The 21,545-nt window shown below is 38.9% G+C and overlaps 1 protein-coding gene across 1 annotated transcript in view; it reads right to left on the reverse strand.

The window, feature by feature from the left end:
* Positions 1-14,077: 14,077 nt before the first annotated feature.
* Positions 14,078-21,545, reverse strand: part of NEMP2 (nuclear envelope integral membrane protein 2) — a 33,255-nt gene continuing 25,787 nt past the window's right edge. The window contains exons 6-7 of the mRNA XM_053690348.1: positions 17,601-17,777; positions 14,078-16,362 (exon numbers count right to left, since the gene is read on the reverse strand). Coding sequence (XP_053546323.1) covers positions 16,116-16,362; positions 17,601-17,777 — 424 coding nt within the window. The 3' untranslated portion in view covers positions 14,078-16,115. The remainder of the gene's footprint in view (positions 16,363-17,600; positions 17,778-21,545) is intronic.

Genomic DNA, 21,545 nt, shown 5'->3' on the forward strand with positions numbered 1-21,545 from the left:
ACGAGTTTTGCGTGGCGGCTTTTAACGCTGAAAAAAATGGCAATTTCAGCATAAAAGCAGGAACTCAGTATTGGGAGTAGTGTCGGTATAGCTATACCGCAAGCATTTAAGCCTGTAAAGCAACGTCAATCCCGCACTACTACAAATAATATTTTTGTGTGGGATTTCCATAGTGCCGGTATTACAGGTTGTGTGGTGAGGCTAAAATGCTTGTGTTACAGCCTATACCGACACATACCGCCATTTGAGAGCAGTAGTTATGGCTTTTGTGTAACAAAAATGTTTCACAAAACTTATAACTAAACTGTTACAAAGTACACTAACACCCATAAACACCCCTCTAATTTTAAATAAAAATTACAATATAACTATTTAAATAAATAAAAACTTACTATAAAATAAACCTAACATTAAACTATAAATTAACCTAACCTTACTATTCTAATAAAATAAAAAAAAACTACCAATTAAAAATACTAAAATACAAATTTAGAAAAACCTAACACTACGAAAAAAAATTAAAAATCTAAATTACAACTAAAAAAAAAAACAAATCCTACGAAAAATTTTAAAAATCTAAGTTTACCAAAAATAATAAACACTAAAATCACATAAGATTACAAAAAAATTAATGAAGTTATCAAAAATAAAAACAATCACACCTGGGGGGCGGAGCCAGCACTGAAACTAAGCGGTCGCATGCTTGCATGGCTCCGGCTATTTATTATTTCTAAATATATAATTGACCGCTCAGTTCAACCCAGATTACAGAAAACAGTGTGGCCAATGATTTAAGTAACTCAACTAAGAAGCCTTAAAGGGACACTGAACCCAATTTTTTTCTTTTGTGATTCAGATAGAGCATGAAATTTTAAGCAACTTTCTAATTTACTCCTATTATCAAATGTTCCTTATTCTCTTGGTATCTTTATTTGAAATGCAAGAATGTAAGTTTAGATGCCGGGCCATTTTTGGTGAACAACCTAGGTTGTCCTTGCTGATTGGTGGATAAATTCATCCACCAATCAAAAACTGCTGTCCAGAGTGCTGAACCAAGAAAAAAAGCGGAGATGCCTTCTTTTTTTATATAAAGATAGCAAGAGAACGAAGAAACATTGATAATAGGAGTAAATTAGAAAGTTGCTTAAAATTGCATGCTCTATCTGAATCACGAAAGAAAATTTTTGGGTTCAGTGTCCCTTTAAGCCTCGAAGGCACCTGCAGGTAGCGAGATTCCGCATAATGGTGGTATGGAATCTGGCGGAACGAGATAGACCCACAATGGAATTTTTGAACCTTACCTTTTTAAAGGCATTATACAGCCTATTGTATGATCACTTCTCAAGTCTCGAGAAGAGCATGATGACAGTGTGGGAAGGTACTACGAGTATTGACATACAACCCAATATACAGCGCACTATACCGATAGTTCCAGAAACCGTTCCAGCCCTGAAGCCTAAGGAAAGATCGATAGATTGGGAAATAGTTGAATTAGCTCAATCTGAGCCTGAGCAAGATGTAGCTGTAGCTGCATTGCAGGGAACCGCTTACAACTTGGATTAGCAGCGACAGGAGATTACTGTCGACATGACTGCATCTGATAGGCAACAGGGGCATAGAGAGGACAACATGGAGTCCACCATGAGCTCTAGTGTTCCTGAGCACCTAAAAGCCACAAGTCCCAGTATACAGACTGAACACGTCATGAAAGTCCTACATCTGGAAGGAAAGTCACGACTTTGTGAGTGTTTGCAGAGAGATGCCTTAGCTGCTATACTCGTTGATGAGGGGCGAAGTGGGCAGCAAGTAAAGCTGCTCTCTTCCTCTTTTGGATCACTTGACCTCCTGTTCTTTCCAAAGAGTTGCATATCAACAGACTGTTCTAGGATAATTCTTCGCCGACCCGACAGCATCCAGAGGATACATATATTTGCCCCACAGGCATGGAAGAAGGGTAAAGGTTACTCAGCTAGTTAGTTTTGAATCAGAATGGGTAGCTTCAGTATAGCACTAAGTGTAAAATAACCCTGTTGTGGATTATTGATTGTACATGAATATGTAATTTTTTAATGTATATAATTATGTGACTGTAGGCATCAACTTCCTGATTTTTTTGGTGACTATGCAGGTTCAGGTGTTATGTGTACCTTCGTTGCCATGACAATGGATTGTTTTTGCTTTCCCGTTTATTACGTTTTCTTTACAAGGTATTTGGAGCCATGGAGGTGTGGTTTAGCCCCTCTGGTATGCGCACTCTTATTAGTAGCAATAGTATTTTGGATTAGTTTGTTTTTGGATATTTTTATTTAGTTTGTAGGTTTTGTTTAAACGGCGACAATGTCATCACAGGAAGTTGGAACCTGCTGTTCCGGTTTAGCGTTTTGACGATGTGTGCGAATTCTCATTTGGAATATTATTTAAAGGTAGGTGTTTATATACGTTATGTATCCTTGACAAAGGTCCCAGGTAGAGGACCGAAACGTTGGATGTATTGGATGTGATTTACACCTCAAGATGTGAATAAAAGTGGTGTCATCCTTATTGGAAAAAAAACAGGTGCAAGGTATTTTTTGGAAGTGAGTTTGGAGACTCAGCACCGGCCAATTTACTACACAGTGAGTGCTGAGGTTGTGTGATTATTAATAAACACTGTTGTGTTATTTAAAGAAGATGCACTTTTCCTTACCAAATATATCCATTAATAACTGACCTTCTAACTAACATAAAAAAATAAAATGACTCCTGTAAAACAGACATTTTTATTAACATAAACAATTTAAGAACTAAATTTAAAAGGATACATTTTATAATGAGTAATAACTACTCATGAACCCACTTTTTTAATTTGCACAACACAATTAGATGCATTTAAAGCAACATAAGTAAAAAAAATATCACTCAACAATTTCCATCCTGTTCCTTACTTGTTGAGTTGTGTTACTATTAATCAAATTTGTGTAGTTCATACAACTCCTTAGGTACATCCTCTAAATTAACTTCCACGAAAAGGCGGAGCTAGCCATAGCACAGCATGGACGTGTTTTCACTGAGCTCCTGAGTGCCTATAGCAATAAATACCATTTTAGTGAAACTTTAAGCACCTGAATCTGAGGAAAGTGGGTATAAAGCTTAGACCCTTGCCCTTGTTTATAGTTTTGCCAATTCCTTATGGTCTAGGAAGTTACCCTTGGCCCCACAGAGAGCTCCCTCTGCACCGAGCCCTGAGAGACAGATTGCGCTACACAGGACAAGTTTTCAAGCTACAAGTGTCACAGCTTCGGACTGAAACCTACTGCTTAGGTCTACCACCTCCGGAGGGTCGGGGCTCCGCTCCGGAGGTTTATACAGCTTGATTACCAACGGACTTCTCTAACCGGCTTCTTACCGCATTGCTCCGGAGGGCCGGGGATCCGCTCCGGAGCACATACCTACAAACCCAGCGGTGTCCCTGATAGTGGCTGGGAAGCCGAACTCACTGTCTCTAGCCGCTTTTCTCTCGCACGAGTGGTCCAGACCCCGGCCACTGACTCTTCTTTTTGCAGACCACTGAGAGGTACCTGGTGCGACAAAGGGCGCGAAAAGGCGCCATCTTGGGCCCACTTACCCGCTCCCTGTCGGGGCCTCACTACATAACAATCTGCACCCGCTATACGTCCCTGGTCCTTGAGGAGTTGGAGAGCGGATCAACTGAACTCCCAAGGAAGTGGAACTATTTTACCTGTCTTGGAGGTGGCCTGGAGGGTCGGGGCTCCGCTCCGGGACCAACACCAGTTGCTGGGTCCTGACTTGCGGGGAGCGCAGGGGGATTGCCTAGTTGGAGGAGCGCTACCTTGAAAGCCGGAATTGTGTCTACACCCGCTACCCTCTTGACACCCCCGACCGGCTCCTGCTGGTCTCTGCGGGGAATATAGAAAGCTGATTGGTCCACTGAGAGCTCCTCAACACCTGTGGCGTGCTTTTTTGGAGTCTTGAGGCCGGATCACCAGGCCTAGTCGGTGACCTGCTCTGGGGTGAGAATTGGATAGGGGTGGAAGATACAAATAGCTGGACGCTGTAGGTAAGAGTTCTCTATGTTTTGCCTATACCCTTGGGGCTTTGAATAGCTACGTATATACTAGACTGCACAGCTACTCAATTTGGTGTGGATCCTCTATAAGGGTCAGCTCATATCTAGAAGGCTATTATTAACTGGGCCTAATCCCTTACACAACCAGCCAAGGTACTGTTACAAGAAAGTTTGACTCTGTCTGGGAGGCTAATAAGAGTCATCCTGCTAGTTTCCTTTGCTGTACCATCTCTTTAGAGGTGAGAAACCTTCCTAAAAAAAGCATAGTAATTATACACAGGAGCCCTGGAGCTTCTTTACTCAAATTTAAACCTGCCTCAGGAACCTTAGTCTCTGTACCTTCCCCTGTGTGTCTAATACCTGAGTCTTGGTTCTCACTCCCTGTTCTCCCAAAGACTTACACCCAAGGATTGTCTTTATCAGCCAGTGGAATTAACAAAGCAGGGAACAGAGGCTGAGAAAGTCAGAGTAGCCTTCACAGGGCTGAGGAGCCTAAACTGCTTATTAACTCCAGACCTCCTACACACCTGGCAGCCTGCTGCCCCACTGTGTGCTCGTTCTGTTGGGACCTCCTTTTGAGAGACTCATCTAATACCCTAGTTTTGCAACCTGATCATATAACTACATAGTTGCCCTTATAACCTGCAGTTGAGATACCCCAGGATCTGCTGAGGTCCTACTGAGGCCTGTGCATTAAGTAAAGTCTTTGTGGCTGCGAGTTTCAACAGCTTCCTACTTGAGAACATCCCTACCTATAGTTTAATACAGTGTTTGCTCAGACATTACTAGAACAGACTCGCAGCTGCGGATAACAGCCTGCAGTGCATATGGAATCTGCAATTGCTTCTATACTAATTCTGTGATTCCAGTGCTGCTGCGTCAGCCTATGTGCCTTTGAGCCCTGACTCAAAGTGGAGTGTTGTGTAATCATTTTGCTTGTTTAACAATCTTTCCTCCTTACAGGTCTAGTACTAGCAAATTAGCTCTTAACCTACCAGACCAAAATTGAGTGTCATATCATTCTTCTGCTTATCTGGCCACCTATTCTACCTCTGCAAGAGAAGCCGCAAATAATCTTGTTCCTGAAATAACACTCAGTTTACCCTAGAGGAAGCACATTTATAGAAAAGTGGTGTTATACTAGCTTGTTTGTATCGCTCTATACATTTTATGAGGTTGGGGGTCGCTGTGGGGTTCCCTTTCCCCTCCATTTCCTGCTGACTAAAATATCAGCAGGTCATACCCTAACTCCTTTTCCCGCTTCCGTCCAGTGAGGACAACTTCCCTGGGGTGGGGGGAATCCCCGGTGACCACTTCAGCTTCTCATCTGAGCGCATGCCAAAGTTCTAGAGACAGTTAATAGAGAGGATGTAGAGGCCAGTGTCATGGTGTGCTGGGTTGATCCGACATGGAGGATTAAACGCTGACCCCATACCCACCATTGCATCACTTGCAGTGCTATCGCCTCTCATGGATTACTAATAAGAAGAGGATATGTTTGCAGAAGTGCATACCTAAGATATGAGAGGTGAAACATCCATTATCTACTAAATATGCCTGGAAGGAACGAGAAAAGATAGAGAGAGTGCAGAAACAGCTTAATTCATATCATTACTCAGCGGAGGTTTGAAGGAATTGGAACCTCTCCACAATAGAAATAAAGAAATTTAGATACATCTGGTAGAAACTTGAAAAATCGCAAAAGAAAAGTAAATAAGAACAGCTGGTCTATCAACTCACACGATATGGCTACAAGAAAAGGACTCAAAGGAGACAAGAGTCTGAAACCATTGTCAGTGGATACCTTCTTTAAAGCTCCCAAAATCACCAAATCTCAAGAACCCGCTCCAGCGGAAATTGAGGAAGATATGGACTCTGAAAACGAAGAGGAGTCTCCGGATCAGATTCCCGCTACTAAGGCAGACCTACAGGGTCTTGTATCCAAACAGGACATAGCTTCTAACTTCGAGAAACTTTGGGAAAAAATGGATAGCTTCCAAACTACTGTCACTAACAGTCTTAAGGATATCAAAACAGAAATACTAGAGCTGGGAACCCGAGTAGATTCCTTAGAAACAGCCACGGAGGAGATGGGAGAGGAGATTACAACAGTTTCCCAGACTCTTAACTCACATACCCAAAACATACAAGACCTGGAAGAAAAGATTGAAGACTTGGAGAATCGGAGCAGACGCTCCAATATCAGACTCAAGGGTATTCCTGAGTCCATTGGAGCAGAGGATCTACACAGCTATCTCCAGCAATTATTTAATGCAATATTAGGAAGCTCGATGGACTTGAGCGAGCGCATAGGGCCCTAAAGGCGAAGCCTAGACCAGATCAACCACCACGGGACGTCATAATTAAGCTTTTATGGTTCCCTGACAGAGAAAAAATTCTACTGGCTGCTAGAAATAACCCCACATTCAAGTTTCAAGGCAATATTATCCAGTTCTTCCAGGACCTTTGTATTAAAACACTACAGAGAAGATATGCGCTGAAACCTCTCACTCTTCTGCTGAGGAAGAACAATATCCCCTACAGATGGGGCTTCCCTTTCGCGTTACAACTAATGCGAAATGGCAAAATGCTAACTCTTAAAACCACTGATGAGATCCCGGAAATTTGCAAGATCCTGGACTTGGAGCCACCAGATATTCCAGGAAAGGATTTGACATCAACTTCCTCCGATAGTTTGTCACTAAAGTCTAAACCCCAAAGACCAAAATGGAAGAAGGCGACAAACAAAAAGAAATCCAAAACATAAAAAGTCCAGGCAACACATCAATGTCATGGATGAGAAAATGTATTCCTTTTCCTACATCATGGGGTTTGCCTTCGGACCTAAAGGTTGCTGAAGGTGACCAAGAAGTAGATCACACCTTCAACTGACAGGTGGGGAATGTGACTCCTCACTTGATGTAAGTGATGCAAAACAGAGATTCTATGTCGGAGACCTACAGTACAAATCTTATGTGCTGGATCCGATATGATTGCATTCAACTGTTTAAATGTTATTTACTGTTGTATTATTCTATCTGTTCGTTTATACTATCAATACCTAAATGCACGCAATGTTGTATGATTTTACTAAGCTCATCTTGTGGAAATGCTCTACAGGGTCATAGAAGGGAGAAGAAACAGCTAGAGAATCAGAGGAGAAAGGGGGAGATTTACAGGTTTCTACTTTTATGCTACACATATAGTTATCTAGACTTAGAGAGAGTTATGCCACGTGGGGTCCCTGCCGCTAAAAATGAGAATAGGAAGACGTATGGGTATGTAGATTGCGATGATTGTCCCTAAAATAGTTTTAATCTCGCATAATGCGAGAGGTCTAAACACTGATGTCAAGAGGAGGACAGCCATGTCACACTATAGACGATTGAAGGCTAACGTTATTTATCTGCAGGAGACGCATTTCCTGAAAGATACTATCCCCAAATACTGGGCAAGGGATTATTCAAAGCAATATCACTCCGCCTTAGATTCCAAGAAAAGAGGGGTCTCTATTTTAATACATTCATCAGTACCCTTTACACATAGAGAGACTATTTCTGATAAGGAAGGTAGATACCTTTTGGTTTTTGGAAGTTTGGGAAGCACAGAGATTCTTTTATGTAACATATATGCCCCTAATGAACAACAAGATAGATTCTTTGCTGCCATTTCAAATTTGCTAACTGACTGGTCAAGAATAAGAATAATTCTGGCGGGGGATTTTAATATTGACCTGCAGTCACTGACTAGACAAACAATTACCCAACAGACTAAGAAAAAACTGAGACAGAAAAGTACAGCTATACATATTCTAGATGCCTTGGCTCAACACACACTACAAGACACTTGGCGAATACTGCATGACGGGGTAGGAGACACTACTTTTTATTCTGCATCGCATGACAGCTACTCGAAAATAGACTATGTATTCACCAGTCAAATACTACAACCAGCAGTACACTCCTTAGATATTCATCCGTGTGTCTGGTCAGACCACTCTCTGACTGTGCTCACTATGGGAAACCTAATAGACCCCAAGAGGACTAGAACATGGACATATGATGCGACTAGCACCAAATACCCACCCGTTAAAGGTAGGATCTTACAACACATACAAGAATACTGGAACATTAACATAGGGTCCACAGAAAACACAGCCATACCCTGGGCAGCACACAAGACGGTGATCAGAGGGGTCTTAATCAAAGAAAAGGCAATATGTAGGAGGAAAAAGAATGACCTTATTAATCGACTGAATACTGAAATTACCACATTAGAAACACTGCATAAATTGAATCACTCTAAACTCACACTCACCAAACTGCTTGAAAAAAAGCAAACACTACAGTCTATATTGAATGAACATTCCATTAAAGCTGCACATAGACTGAAAACAAACTACTTTATTTTTGCCAATAAGCCCGATAAATATTTAGCAAAAAAACTCAGAGACAATTACCAATCCCTTTCTATACCATGCATCCAGACATCGACAGGCTTGAACACCACTCACCCACAGGATATTGTTGACACGTTTGCTAAGTTCTACCAGATACTATATGATGGCACGAAGGTGCAACATAACCCAGAGACGAAGGAGGTTTTTGACTCTTTTCTGGGAAAAGCAGACTTGCCAGTGATAACTGACGATGACAGAACTAATCTGAACGCTGAGATCACGAGAGCTGAAGTGATAGCAGCTATAAAAGATCTTAAGCCTGGGAAGGCTCCGGGACCTGACGGATTCCCGGGGGAGTACTATAAGGCGTTTAGGGAAGTTTTAGTGCCACACTTAATAACGTTTGCAAATCATATTATGAAGGGAGGTCAAATACCAGAGGAGCTTCTTAGAGCCAAAATCGTGGTCATACCAAAGCAGGGGAAAAACCTTAATCTTTGTAGTAGCTACAGGCCCATCTCCCTTATTAACCAAGATGTTAAAATAGTGACAAAAATCCTGGCCAACCGACTCAAACATATTCTACCCAATATTATTAATCCTGACCAAGTGGGGTTTATTAAAGATAGGGAAGCCCCAGACAATATCCGCAGAATGGTATCGATAATAGATTTACTGGGATATAGAAAAATGCCTTCTCTGATCCTTTCACTGGATGCGGAGAAGGCATTTGATAGGGTCGATTGGACATACATGCTAGCTCTTCTATCACGTATGGGGTTCGAGGGCAACTTTCTAAAAGCGATACGAGGGCTATATTCCAGGCCCACAGCTTTTGTTCGGGCAATAGGACATCAATCAAAACATTTTCCTATACTTAATGGCACTAGGCAAGGTTGCCCGCTCTCTCCTCTGATCTTTGCCTTGTGCATAGAGCCATTGGCAGCATATATACGCAACTGTCCGGATATATCAGGCCTAGTGGTAGGAAAATTCCATCATAAAATTACCCTATTTGCGGACGATGTGTTGCTAACTATTTCTAAACCCCTACAGTCATTGCCGTATGTGTATCAAGCAATACAGCAGTTCTCTCAAATATCGGGATACAAAATTAATATAGACAAATGTGAGGCGCTTCCCCTTTCTATTCCTAAGCACACTATCAAACTGATAGAAGCAAACTTTGATTTTAAGTGGGCTCCAACTGGGTTGAAATATTTAGGTATTAAGTTAATGTCACACTCCTCGAAGTTGTATGAAGCAAACTATACCCCTTTATTTAAAACGATCAGGTCTGACTTGAGAAAATGGAAAAAAATGGGTTTTTCTTGGTATGGGAGACTGTCTGCAATAAAAATGACGATCTTACCTAGAATATTATACTTATTCAGGGTGCTCCCGATCAAAATTAATGCTACAGAAATAACTAACCTTCAGAGAGACATACATAGCTTTCTAAGAGATAATAAGCACCCGAGAATACCCCACACTATCCTAAACAGACACCGGCAATTGGGGGGGATTGGTGTCCCTAACCTACTTGACTACTATAGAGCAGCAAGACTGGCTCAAGACTCCCTCTTAAGTAGGAGACAGCAAGATGTAATATGGCCTCTTTTAGAGGCAGAGATGCTGGGACAGGAGACTCCGGACGGCATTCTTTGGTGTAAAAACCTGACTAGTGGACACGCTATATACCGAAACAAAATCACATTACTCTCTAGACGACAGTGGCCAAGCTCCAGAAACATGGAAAGAATTCTCCCTTCGCGTTCTGGGGTGCTACCCCTGAAATATATAGTTAACGAGGAATTTAAATATCACATTAGAAAGTGGGAAAACAAGGGACTATATAGAGTAGCCGACATATACTCCCAAGGTAGTCCGATGACATTCACCCAGCTCCAGCAGAGACTTGAACCTCTCCCATTACCATGGTTTTTATACCTCCAAGTAATATCAGCTACACGTACATACATGGACAAATCCCCGACACACACTAAAAAAACTGAGCTTGAACACCTATGTATAGCGACTGCTCGACCCAAGAGGGCAATATCTGGGCTATACATCTCAATTCAGGAAATTAAATGTGACTCTAAAACAACAGTAATGGCAAACTGGGACACGGACTTAGATAAAGACTTAGAATGGGACAGATGGCAAGAAACATTGCACCAAACCTGTAAGGGCCTCATTGGGGCTGACTTGAGGGAGAATGCACTTAAGACATCTTTCAGGTGGTACCTAACCCCAATTAGGACAGCCCACATGGGAAAAGACAGCTCTAAATTTTGTTACAGAGGGTGTAGTGAGGTAGGTTCATACCTTCACATGTGGTGGGAATGTCCTAAAGTGCGTCAAGTCTGGCAAAACTTATCTTTACTATTTGAAAGAGTGTTGGACGAGAGGATTAACCTCACGCCCGCTCAGGCTCTGTTACATGAACGCATCCCTAGATTGAACAAACACATTAATACGTTCATCAGAATATTGTGCACTACGACCAGGATAGTGATTGCTAAATATTGGAAAACGGAGGTACCGTCGTGGTCAGAAGTAATAGCCAGAATTAAATTGGTGTATTCAATGTATGAGTCAGCAGCACAGATCCAAGACACAGAGGTCCAATTTCAGAAAGTATGGTTTTATTGGATATTGTCCGGGGATAATGGCCGTGCATCGGCAGTAGCTGAGGGGGAAGTGGAGCGGGAGGGGGTGAGAAACACTGATTGGGAAGAGAGTAGGGGTGGCGGGGAATAGAACCAGCTGGTTAGATTAGGAGTAAGACAAGATGAACAAATAACTCCATGAAGTGTTAAAGTGACAAAATACAACGCTGAAGTATTGAGATATAAGTTTGAATTGTGCATTGATGGTTATTGTTTTTGTGTTTATATAGTTTTAGTTTTAAGTTTCTTGTTATAGGGGCTGAGAATCCTGGATAGTTATGCCTCCTACATATTACGTGCTCCCCAAACGGACAATATATGATAGACATTGTTAAGAAAATGTTTGAGGGATCATGGGTTTATGTTTTAAAAAAAAAACACTTCTGTCTGAAAATGTACAGTAGACTGCACAAAACAAAGGGGACTGATCTTGCCAAAATTAAATTGTGGAAATCCGCTTACTGTCCTTAGCAGTAGCTCAACATAGCAACATGGGTGTATTTCCAAATACAGGAGAGACTTTTTGGAATCAGAAGTGATATTGAAAGACACTCTTTTTGAAATGTGATTACTGTTCCCCAAGATCTGATGCTATTTAATGATTGAAAGTCTGTATTTTCTTTTCTGCTGGAGGAGTGTGGTTAATAAAAATTTATTTCAACTAAATTAACTTCCACCTTATCACCCTGCCTTATAGCCATGTTATGTAGCATGCACATGACAAGAATTATATTGTTGACCTTGGCTGGTGAATACTGTTGGTCCCCCCTGAGCGGTCCAAAGCATGAAACTGAATGTAACACTAGTAACATAGTAGATAGGTTTGAAAAAAAGACTGAAGTCCATCAACTTCAACCTATACAAATTTAATATGCTTACAAAAAAGCTCCAGTTGAGCTTAAATTAATCCCATTAAAAGGTGACCAATTTAACACAAGCAATCATATCCCTGAATTCTGTTTCTAATAGTAACATAGTAGATGAGGTTGAAAAAAAGACCGAAGTCCCATCGAGTTAAACCTATACAAATCTAATTTACTTACAGAAAAGCTCCAGTAAATGATTAAATTTTATCTCAGCCTCAATGTTGAGTATTTTTTTTAAAAAAATACTACATTACAATTTAACCAATAAAAAATTTAAAAAGGCTCTTCTATACATTTTACACAACATTGTTCTCTTTAATTTAGAAAAATAGAATGTGGTTAAGGAACATAGAAAATGTATTAAGCCAACATATGTACAAATGTGATAATGTCCAATATAATAAAAGTAAAACATTCCACCATCATTCGAAAGTTATTTAGCCAGTAGCCATCCATGCCGCATTTCTCCACATTCAAATGCAGGAAACAATGCTGACTGCTTCAATATGTGGTAATCATGGCATAATCCTGGAAAAGCAGACCTCACTGCCCAAATTTGAAGATGTGCATCACACACCACCTGCACATTAAAGAAGTGGAGCTGTTTACAATTCCTATATAGTTTCTCATTAACTGCAGGTGGTCTGAGGGCAATATGGATGCAATCAATGGCACCAAGAACATTTGGGGTGCCAGCCACATTATAGAACCTACTTTTATAAAGTGCAATTCCTCAACAGTATGTGGAACAAATATATGTTTTCAGATGTTTTAGTATGGCCTTCAGTACAACACTTAGGTGCCTTGAAAAGGAGGACTGGCTCCTGCCAACCACCACACTGGACACTGCCTGAAATGAGATAATTCCTAGAAAGTGAGCACTGCCAATAATTTAAGCATCACAGGAAGTGCTCTTGTCCTTTTGGTACGTGGCTCTAGATCATTAGCAATAAGGGCATAGGGATTCATAATGGTCTCCCAGTTGATCCAGAAACAATGTTTAATTTCATGATTAGTCAATGAATCCAGGCCACACTGTGGTAGGAATACCCTTGGCGCCCTTATTCCCAGTTGCAAAGGCAAATCTTCCTTCTCCTCAAGCCTTTCCAGTCACCTTGAAATAGATAGATATCCCAGACAAAATTAAGACGTACTCCTTGAAGTGCAAAAACACGAGCTCAAAGAGAAATGATTTCTACTGCTATTCTCCACAATAGTTATGGAGAGCTTTAATGCATGCATTTGAAGGAGAATTTTAAGTACGCTCTAGGCTCAAGAAATATGATAAATTAGTAACTAGTCGATTAAACGAGCATACAATAGAAAATGTGACAGCAGAAATTTAATGTAACCCTTTTTTAGGTGCGCTTAGGTGCAAGCTAAACTCACCCTGTCTGTTCCGCTGTACCTCGCTAAAGTCAGAGCCTCCGGCCGCCCACGGCACAGCACTCTTCTCTAAATGAGGAGATGCTTCTACCTCTAAACCAAATAGCCATGCTTATCATCTGACAGTGTTCTGTATGCTAGCACAGCTATTGGTTTAGAGGTGAAAACGTCACCATATTGAGATAAGAGCACTGTGCCGTGGATTATCAATGAAACCAGTTTATTTTTGTTATGGTAGATCTTAGCTTTTTTTTTTAACGCTTGTATTTACTTTAAGAAAATTCCAACATAAACACACGTATTTAAGACACACTGTACAATCCAGCCTCCAAACCTTTGTCCCTTTTGCTATGAAATGGATAAGCGCTAGGTGGGGAGCTATAGGCTATTTAGTTGTTTGCACACCACATCTAAAGGAGGAACAATGTTTATATTTATTAATAAGTTCTATTAAGACCAGGAATATAAACATTTCCAGCACTTAAACAATACAATTGTAGGAAGTACATAAGACAATTGTCAGGTTGTTGCATAACCACCAACAAGGGTTTTTCTGCTATATATATATATATATATATATATATATATATATATATATATATATATATATATATATATATATATATATATATATATATATATATATATATATATATATATATATAAAAAATGATATTAAGGAATCTTGTTTTTAATTATTTATTAACATATCAGTTACATGTGGGATTTACAGTAATAACCAAACATTCTACAAAAACATTACACATAATTCACAATATAATACATAATGAAATTATAAGAACCAAGCTACACATTTGTAGAAAAAAATACAAACAAAATGATACAAATTAAAAACTACAGACACAGCTAAAACACAAAAAAAAATAGCAGCTAGAACTTTAACAGAAATAAAATAAATACAAATATTAACTTTCTGTTTGACACTTTATGGCTCAGGGGAGTAACCTGAATTACCAATTTAAAGCTGTGCCCAAAATGTGCAATAAAATATTTTTATATTGAGCAGTGACAGTTTCTGACATGATTCACATTTTAACTTTGTCTAATTCTGTATATTTCATGGAAAATAGTCAATTGCTTTTCCCATTAAAGGTATATAAAAGTGCAATTAGAGCATTTCATTATTGTTGCATATAAATGCTTAACCCCTGCAAAAAAGTATTAATACATAGTTAAAGTCAGCTCCAGATAATCAAGGCACTACTGCGAGCTAGCTGAACACATCTGGTGAGCCAATGAAGACAAAAAAGTGTGTAGCCACCAATCACCTGCTAGCATTGAATCTGCTAAAGATCTGTATATATTCTTTTTAACAATGGATTCCAAAAGAACAAAGTAAATTTAATAAAAAAAGTTAATTTAAAAGTGTCTTAAAATGACACACTGTGTCTGAATGATACAAGATTCCTATCCCTTTAAGTATACTTTTAAAATAGTCCTTTAACATTATTCAAACTGTACATTGGTGTTCATCTTTAAGATTAAGCTCAGTATTTTTATTTAAACATTTTTAGAGCCCTCCCAGTTAATATCACTCATTCTATAGACTTTAGAATGAGAAACCCCTTTGTATCTACCACATATTTACTCTAATCACCTTCATATCATCAGTGTTCTATCAATAACCTTGCTTATTTATCGGGAGTTCAACTATTTTTGTTAATAAATAAAAAGTTATTTATATTTCATGCTGAGTTTCCTTAAAGTGAAGTATTCTCTGATTAAAAAAAACCCGTAAAACATTATTTTATCCCTTTTTCCACTCCTTTATCATACCACACACTGTATAAAAATTGCCTGATTAACCCCTTAATGACCACAATGTACCCTGTATGTCACTGGTCGTTAATGTTTTTTTCAGGACATAATAGCATTAGTCTAGCAAGAACACGCTATTAATGCCCTCCCTCCAGCAGGCTTTGTGGAATAGAGCAGTCTCAACACTGGTGGCAAGACCGTGCTATAAAACAATCAAGTCCCAAAAAAAGACCAGTGACATACAGGGTACGTCGCTGGTCCTTAAGGGGTTAATACAACGTATTAGTTATGATAATGAAACAGTAGCACCAGTAATGGGATTATACTCCAACAAATTGTTACCATTGGCCATGGTATTCAGATATAATCAATTAGGACAACTGTGATATACATATGGTTGGTATAATGAAGTTGAACATTAGGTACTACTACTAAATAGGGTGAGGGTGGTACTCCTTAACCATACATATAATTTGTCTTTTTACAGATGTAAAAATAGGCAACTTACTCCAAAAAGGAGCAGACTTGTGTGAATATAGGACCTTTGCAGGAATTAAGCCAACTGCTTACTCAACAGATTATCATACAAAGAAAATCCTATTTATTTCACCATAGTGAAAAAGGTCCAGACGTTTCAGTATCTTGGGGAATTCCTTGACTATGAATTATTTAATACAATTTAAATCCATTATTGGCATCTGGCTTAAAACAAAAGAACTGTGATATTTAAAAGGTTATATAAATAAACACTTTGAGAATCCATCTTCCTATTTTGAATACAATGATTATGGATGTTGTCCTTCATTCACCTTTAAATTTGCAAATGTTTGAGGATGCAATGATTTGGTTGTGATTAGCAAATCTTCATTAATAATGAATGTAGTCATCACTGTCCCCAGAGCTCAGATGCAGCTTCATGAATAATAGATACAGCTTTTACGTATCTAGAAACTATTTTCATTACTAATGAAACTGTGATCTAATGAATAATTTGAATGATTGCTAGCTTGATAGTCATCCACATCTTCATTATCTACTTGTATTAAGTCTACTTGCTGGTTCGGCTCAGCTGCTCTGTCTTGTGCAAAAAGTTGTTCTTCCAAGAAGAAGCTTCCAAATCCATACTCCTCTTCATGCACATTGGTCTCTTCTAATGAAACATGGTTTGAACCCAGGATGAAGTCTGCAAATCTGAAAAAAAACCCAAACAGAATGTGAGATGAGTTTATAAGAGTGCACGAATAACTAGACTGCTAAACAGCCATGTTTTTTAACCAGTACTTGAAGTAACCAATTAGAGCATATGTTGTATCACACTCTCAAAGGCAGATATAACTTAAGGTATGTAAGTAGCTGGATTGCCAACCAGATGTGTTTTTATATTTTTAGAAACTATTTAGAATCCTTTCATATTACATCATTGAAGTGAGATTTGTTTCTATCTATAGGATTGATTGCCATTCATGTTTGGCTTATTATCTGACAAATTAAAACTTGTATGGACAAATGAAGTTTTTTTGATCGTCTGGACATAAAAAATGGACACTACTGTAGGAATTACATTTTTCAGTAGTACTTCTGTAACCAAGCTGCCACAGCAGTAAGATTGGTTTGAAGGGTCCTTGCACACACATTATCCCACATACATAGTGTTTTTCACCTTATCTATGTCTGATACTGTAATTTAGAGCTAAATCCAGCTTTAGGATGTCAGGTTTTGGGTATACATATAAGCTAGATGGCACCCAATGCTTAGCTCAAAGAAGTACAAGGATGGTTTGCTGATATCACAATTTGTGATTTGCTCTGAGTTGCTTACAGTGCAATTGTACAAATTTGTCTGGCGTCTCTCTTCATTATTTTATTTTTTTGCCATTTCCACTAAATGGCTAAACACAGTAGAATTCCATACCCAAATGCATAATAAAAAGAAAATGCAAAAGCACTTAGATGAATTTCAAATAAATTGTAGATTTATGTTTTCAAACAATTTTCAGTTCGTTTTCAGACAATTTTGAAAGTAATTTCAATTCTCCTTCCCCCTGCATCATGTGACAGCCATCAGCCAATCACAAAATTCATATTAATATATTATGTAAACTCTTGCACATGCTCAGTAGGAGCTGGTGCCTCAAATTGAACATATGAAAACATTGTGCACATTTAGAAAATGGAAGTAAATTAGAAAGTTGTTTAAAATTGTGTTCTCTGTCTGAATCATGGACATTCAATTTTGACTTTAGTGTTTCTTTAAATATAAAGGTTAAGCTTTATCTCCCCTACATTTTTTTGTTTATTAGAATTTCTTTCAGAATGTTAAGCATTGGGTTCAGTTAAGATAAGAATGATTTCTTTGAGACTTTAAAAGCCCCCGATATGAACATTATATTTCAGATTACATATAATTACAATTACCCAGACTTTTGTACCTTTTTGGGGAGGACAATCTAGATACTGTCAGCCAGGAGTTGAACTCTGGACTCCTGCAGTAGGCACGTAGATTCTCTAGCGCCATACAGGTCTCAGTGTCTGCCTGTTCACGATACTCCTCTTCAGTTAGAAATCGCACCACAAGTTTCTTATGATAAAAATAAGCTCTCAATTTTCTGAAAAGAATTCACACATATATACATTTGCACACAATGCACACAACTTAATTTTAAAGCATCAACTTTATGACTCCACTATTTTTAAATAAAAAACAATATTATCAGTGTCAATGACAATATTCAGAAACTTAATGGAACATTAAACTCAAAACACACTTTAGTCATTCATACTGAAGAGAACTATTCATAATTTTGCATGAAAACAAAGTAAAAGGATGTTCAAATGCAATAGGAAATGAAGAAATCGTATGATTATGAGGCTGTGGAGAACAAGCTCATTCTTCTACATATGGAAGAGATGCCCAATAATACAACCTTTAAAGAGGTAATAGATAGCATCAAGATCATTTTACACAGTAACATGCCATATGGCTTCACAGTTATTATAACAAACTTCCTCCCAAGACTTAATCGCAAACTGAAAAGTAGAATGTTAAAACAAAGGTGGAAATATAGTTATAATTATTTTGCACAAGTTGTTAAATGCACCCTATCACATTGTATGTATGTTCATTTAAAGGTTATTGTTTTCATCATTATGATTGTAATACTAAATCCCAGTAATGAACTGCTACAAAGGATACCAAGAGAACAGTGTGGCTAAAAATCTGTGATTAGTTTTTTATAATATTTTATTTACAATATTATGCCCCCCCAGAGGTGTCTGTAATATTATATTTGGCATTTTTTCTATCTAGAAGATATCACAAATTCTTGTTTTTGTAGCTCTCAAAACTGTGAATTTGTGTTTGAAGAAATAACATGCATCTTCTTCATAGCAAAAATATTATAAAATAAACATTACAAAATAGACCTTAAAGGGCCACTAAACCCAAAATCTTTCTTTCATGATTCAGATAGAGAATACAAATTTAAACAACATTACAATTTACTTCTATTATTTATTTTGCTTCATTTTTTAGATATCCTTAGTTGAAGAAAAAGCAATGCACATGGTGAGCCAATCACACGAGGATTCTATTTGCAGCAACCAATCAGCAGCTACTGAGCATATCTAGATATGCTTTTCAGCAAAGAATATCAAGAGAATAAAATAAATTAGATAATAGAAGTAAATTAGAAAGATGTTTAGAATTGCATTCTCTTTCTAAATCATGAAAGAAAAAATGTGGGTTTCATGTCCCTTTAACCCCTTAACAACCAGAGTTGGTTGTTATGCCCTTAAGGACCAGCGACGTACCCTGTACATCTATGCAGTCCTGGGCCTTTCCTCTGCCGCGATTTCGCTCAAAAAAGCGAGATTGGCCTATTTCTGCATGCCCCACGAGTGCAGAAATAGATTTGCAGAGTTACCAATGCATCGGACAGCGGTGGTGCCAATCGTTGGTGGGAGCGTAAGGAGGGAGGCGGGTGGGCGGCCTATCGATGGAGGGGGCAGGACCACCACGCCACGCTACTCAGATAGGGAAAAAAAACGTTAAGTGAGGGGGAAGGGGCAATAAGGGGGATCCATTGTGGGAAAGGGATCTAGGAGGGGGGTATGGTAATGAGGGGGGGGCAGCTACACTACAGAAAAAATGGTTAATGGGTTAAAAAAAAAGAAAAAGAAAAAAAAATATGCATAAATTGAGGCAAACTGAGTACTGGCAGATAGCTGCCAGTACCTAAGATGGTGGCAAATAGGTAGAGGGGGAAATCAGGGAGGTTGGGGGTAAAAGGGAATCCTACACTGCAAAAAATATATTTAAAAAAATTAAATATATAAAACAAACAAAAAAAAAACACCAAACAATTTATGCTTACCTGATATGGAGTGTCTACAACATCATTTAATTACTAGTGGGAATATCACTCCTGGCCAGCAGGAGGAGGCAAAGAGCACCACAGCAAAGATGTTAAATGCCACTCCCCTACGCATAATCCCTAGTCATTGGACCAAAGGGAAATGGAAAAAGGAACACAAAAGGTGTAAAGGTGCCTGAGGTTTAGTCAAAAATAACTGTCTTAAAGTGAATGTCAAGTTCGATGAATCAGTGCCCGGTTTTTAAAAATCCTATTAAAAACAGAGGCACTTTCATTCAGCAAACTTTACATTTCACTTGTTGTGTTAAAATACTTACCTTTTAATCTTAAAAGCCGCTCCAGCGATTCCCCCTCCTGCCGTTCGTCACTTCATACGTCAGCAATGACGAATACGGCATCCTCCAATCATGGCTTCCCCCCCAGGGGAATCATTGCCTGAGGCAACGCCGTGATTGAAGGAAGCCGGATTCTTAATTTTTTACATATGAAGAGGCTTGCGACGGGCGGGGAAGATTAAAAAGTATTTTAACAAAATGAGTGAAATGTAAAGTTTGATGAATGGTGAATCAGTGCCCGGTTTTTAAAAACCCTATTAAAAACAGGGGCACTTTCAAACTTGACATTCACTTTAATAAAGGGTGGGGTCGTGGACTCTCCATATCCGGTAAGAAATAAATTATCAGGTAAGAATAAATTCTGTTTTCTTTCCTAAGATATGGAGAGTCCACAACATCATTCAATTACTAGTTGGAACCAATACCCAAGATGGAGGACACGGAATGAATAGGGAGGGAGAACAAGACAACGGGACCTAAACAGAAGGCACCACCACTAAAAGAACCTCTCTCCCAAAAAGAGGCCTCAGCCGAGGCAAAAGTAACAAAATAGAATAATTTGGAAAAAGTATGCGGAGAGGACCAAGTTGCAGCCTTGCAAATCTGATCCACAGAAGCTTAATTTTTGAAAGCCCAAAAAGAGGAAATAGCCCTAGTGGAAAGAGCTGTAATAATCTCAGGAGACTGCTGTCCAGAAGACTCATAAGCAAAACGAATAATACTTCTCAACCAGAGACAAAGAGAAGTAGCAGGAGCCTTCTGACCCTAACACATTCCAGAGAAAGAAACAAACAAACAGGGCAGAAAACTGGCGAAAAACCATAGTCGCCTGAAGGGAAAAAAAAAATAGAGCACACACACACACACACACACAACATCCAAGTTGTGAAACAGACATACTTATAAGAAGGAGGATTGGGACAGAGAGAAGGAACAACAATTTCCTGATACATATTTCTATCCGAAACCACATTAGGAAGAAAACACTAATTTAGAATGAAGTACCGCCTTCCGCATTAAAGATAAGGTAAAGGTAATCATACGGCAAAGCCGAGAGTTCGGAAACTCTCAGAGCAGAAGAAAAAGCAATAAGAAACAAAACCTACCAAAATAACAATATCTTGGAATCCATTGGCTCAAACAGAGGCTGCTGCAAAACTAAAAGAACAAGGTTAAGGCTCCAAGAAGAAGCAACAGACTTAAATACAGCGCTGATTCTGACCAGAGCCTGAATAAAAGCTTGAACATCTGACAATCAGCAAGATGTCTGAGCAGGAAAATAGAAAGAGCAGATATCTGCTCTCCATATCTAAGGAAAGAAAGCAGCCTTTTGTTTTAGTACTGGTATACTTTCTGCCAGTACTTAAGATGGGGGTGACAATTGTGGGGTGGGGGAAGGAAGAGAGCTGTTTGAGAGGGGTCAGGGAGGGATGTGTCAGGTGGGAAGCTAAAATTAACCCTACAAGCTACCTAATTAACCCCTTCACTGCTGGGAATAATACAAGTGTGGTGCGCAGCGGCATTTAGCGACCTTCTAATTACCAAAAAGCAATGCCAAAGCCATATATGTCTGCTATTTATGAACAAAGGGGATCCCAGAGAAGAATTTACAGCCATTTGTGCCATGATTGCACAAGTTATTTGTAAATAATTTCAGTGAGAAACC

This window comes from Bombina bombina, chromosome 1 (assembly GCF_027579735.1).
Source record: "Bombina bombina isolate aBomBom1 chromosome 1, aBomBom1.pri, whole genome shotgun sequence".
NCBI classification, from domain to species: Eukaryota; Metazoa; Chordata; class Amphibia; order Anura; family Bombinatoridae; genus Bombina; species Bombina bombina.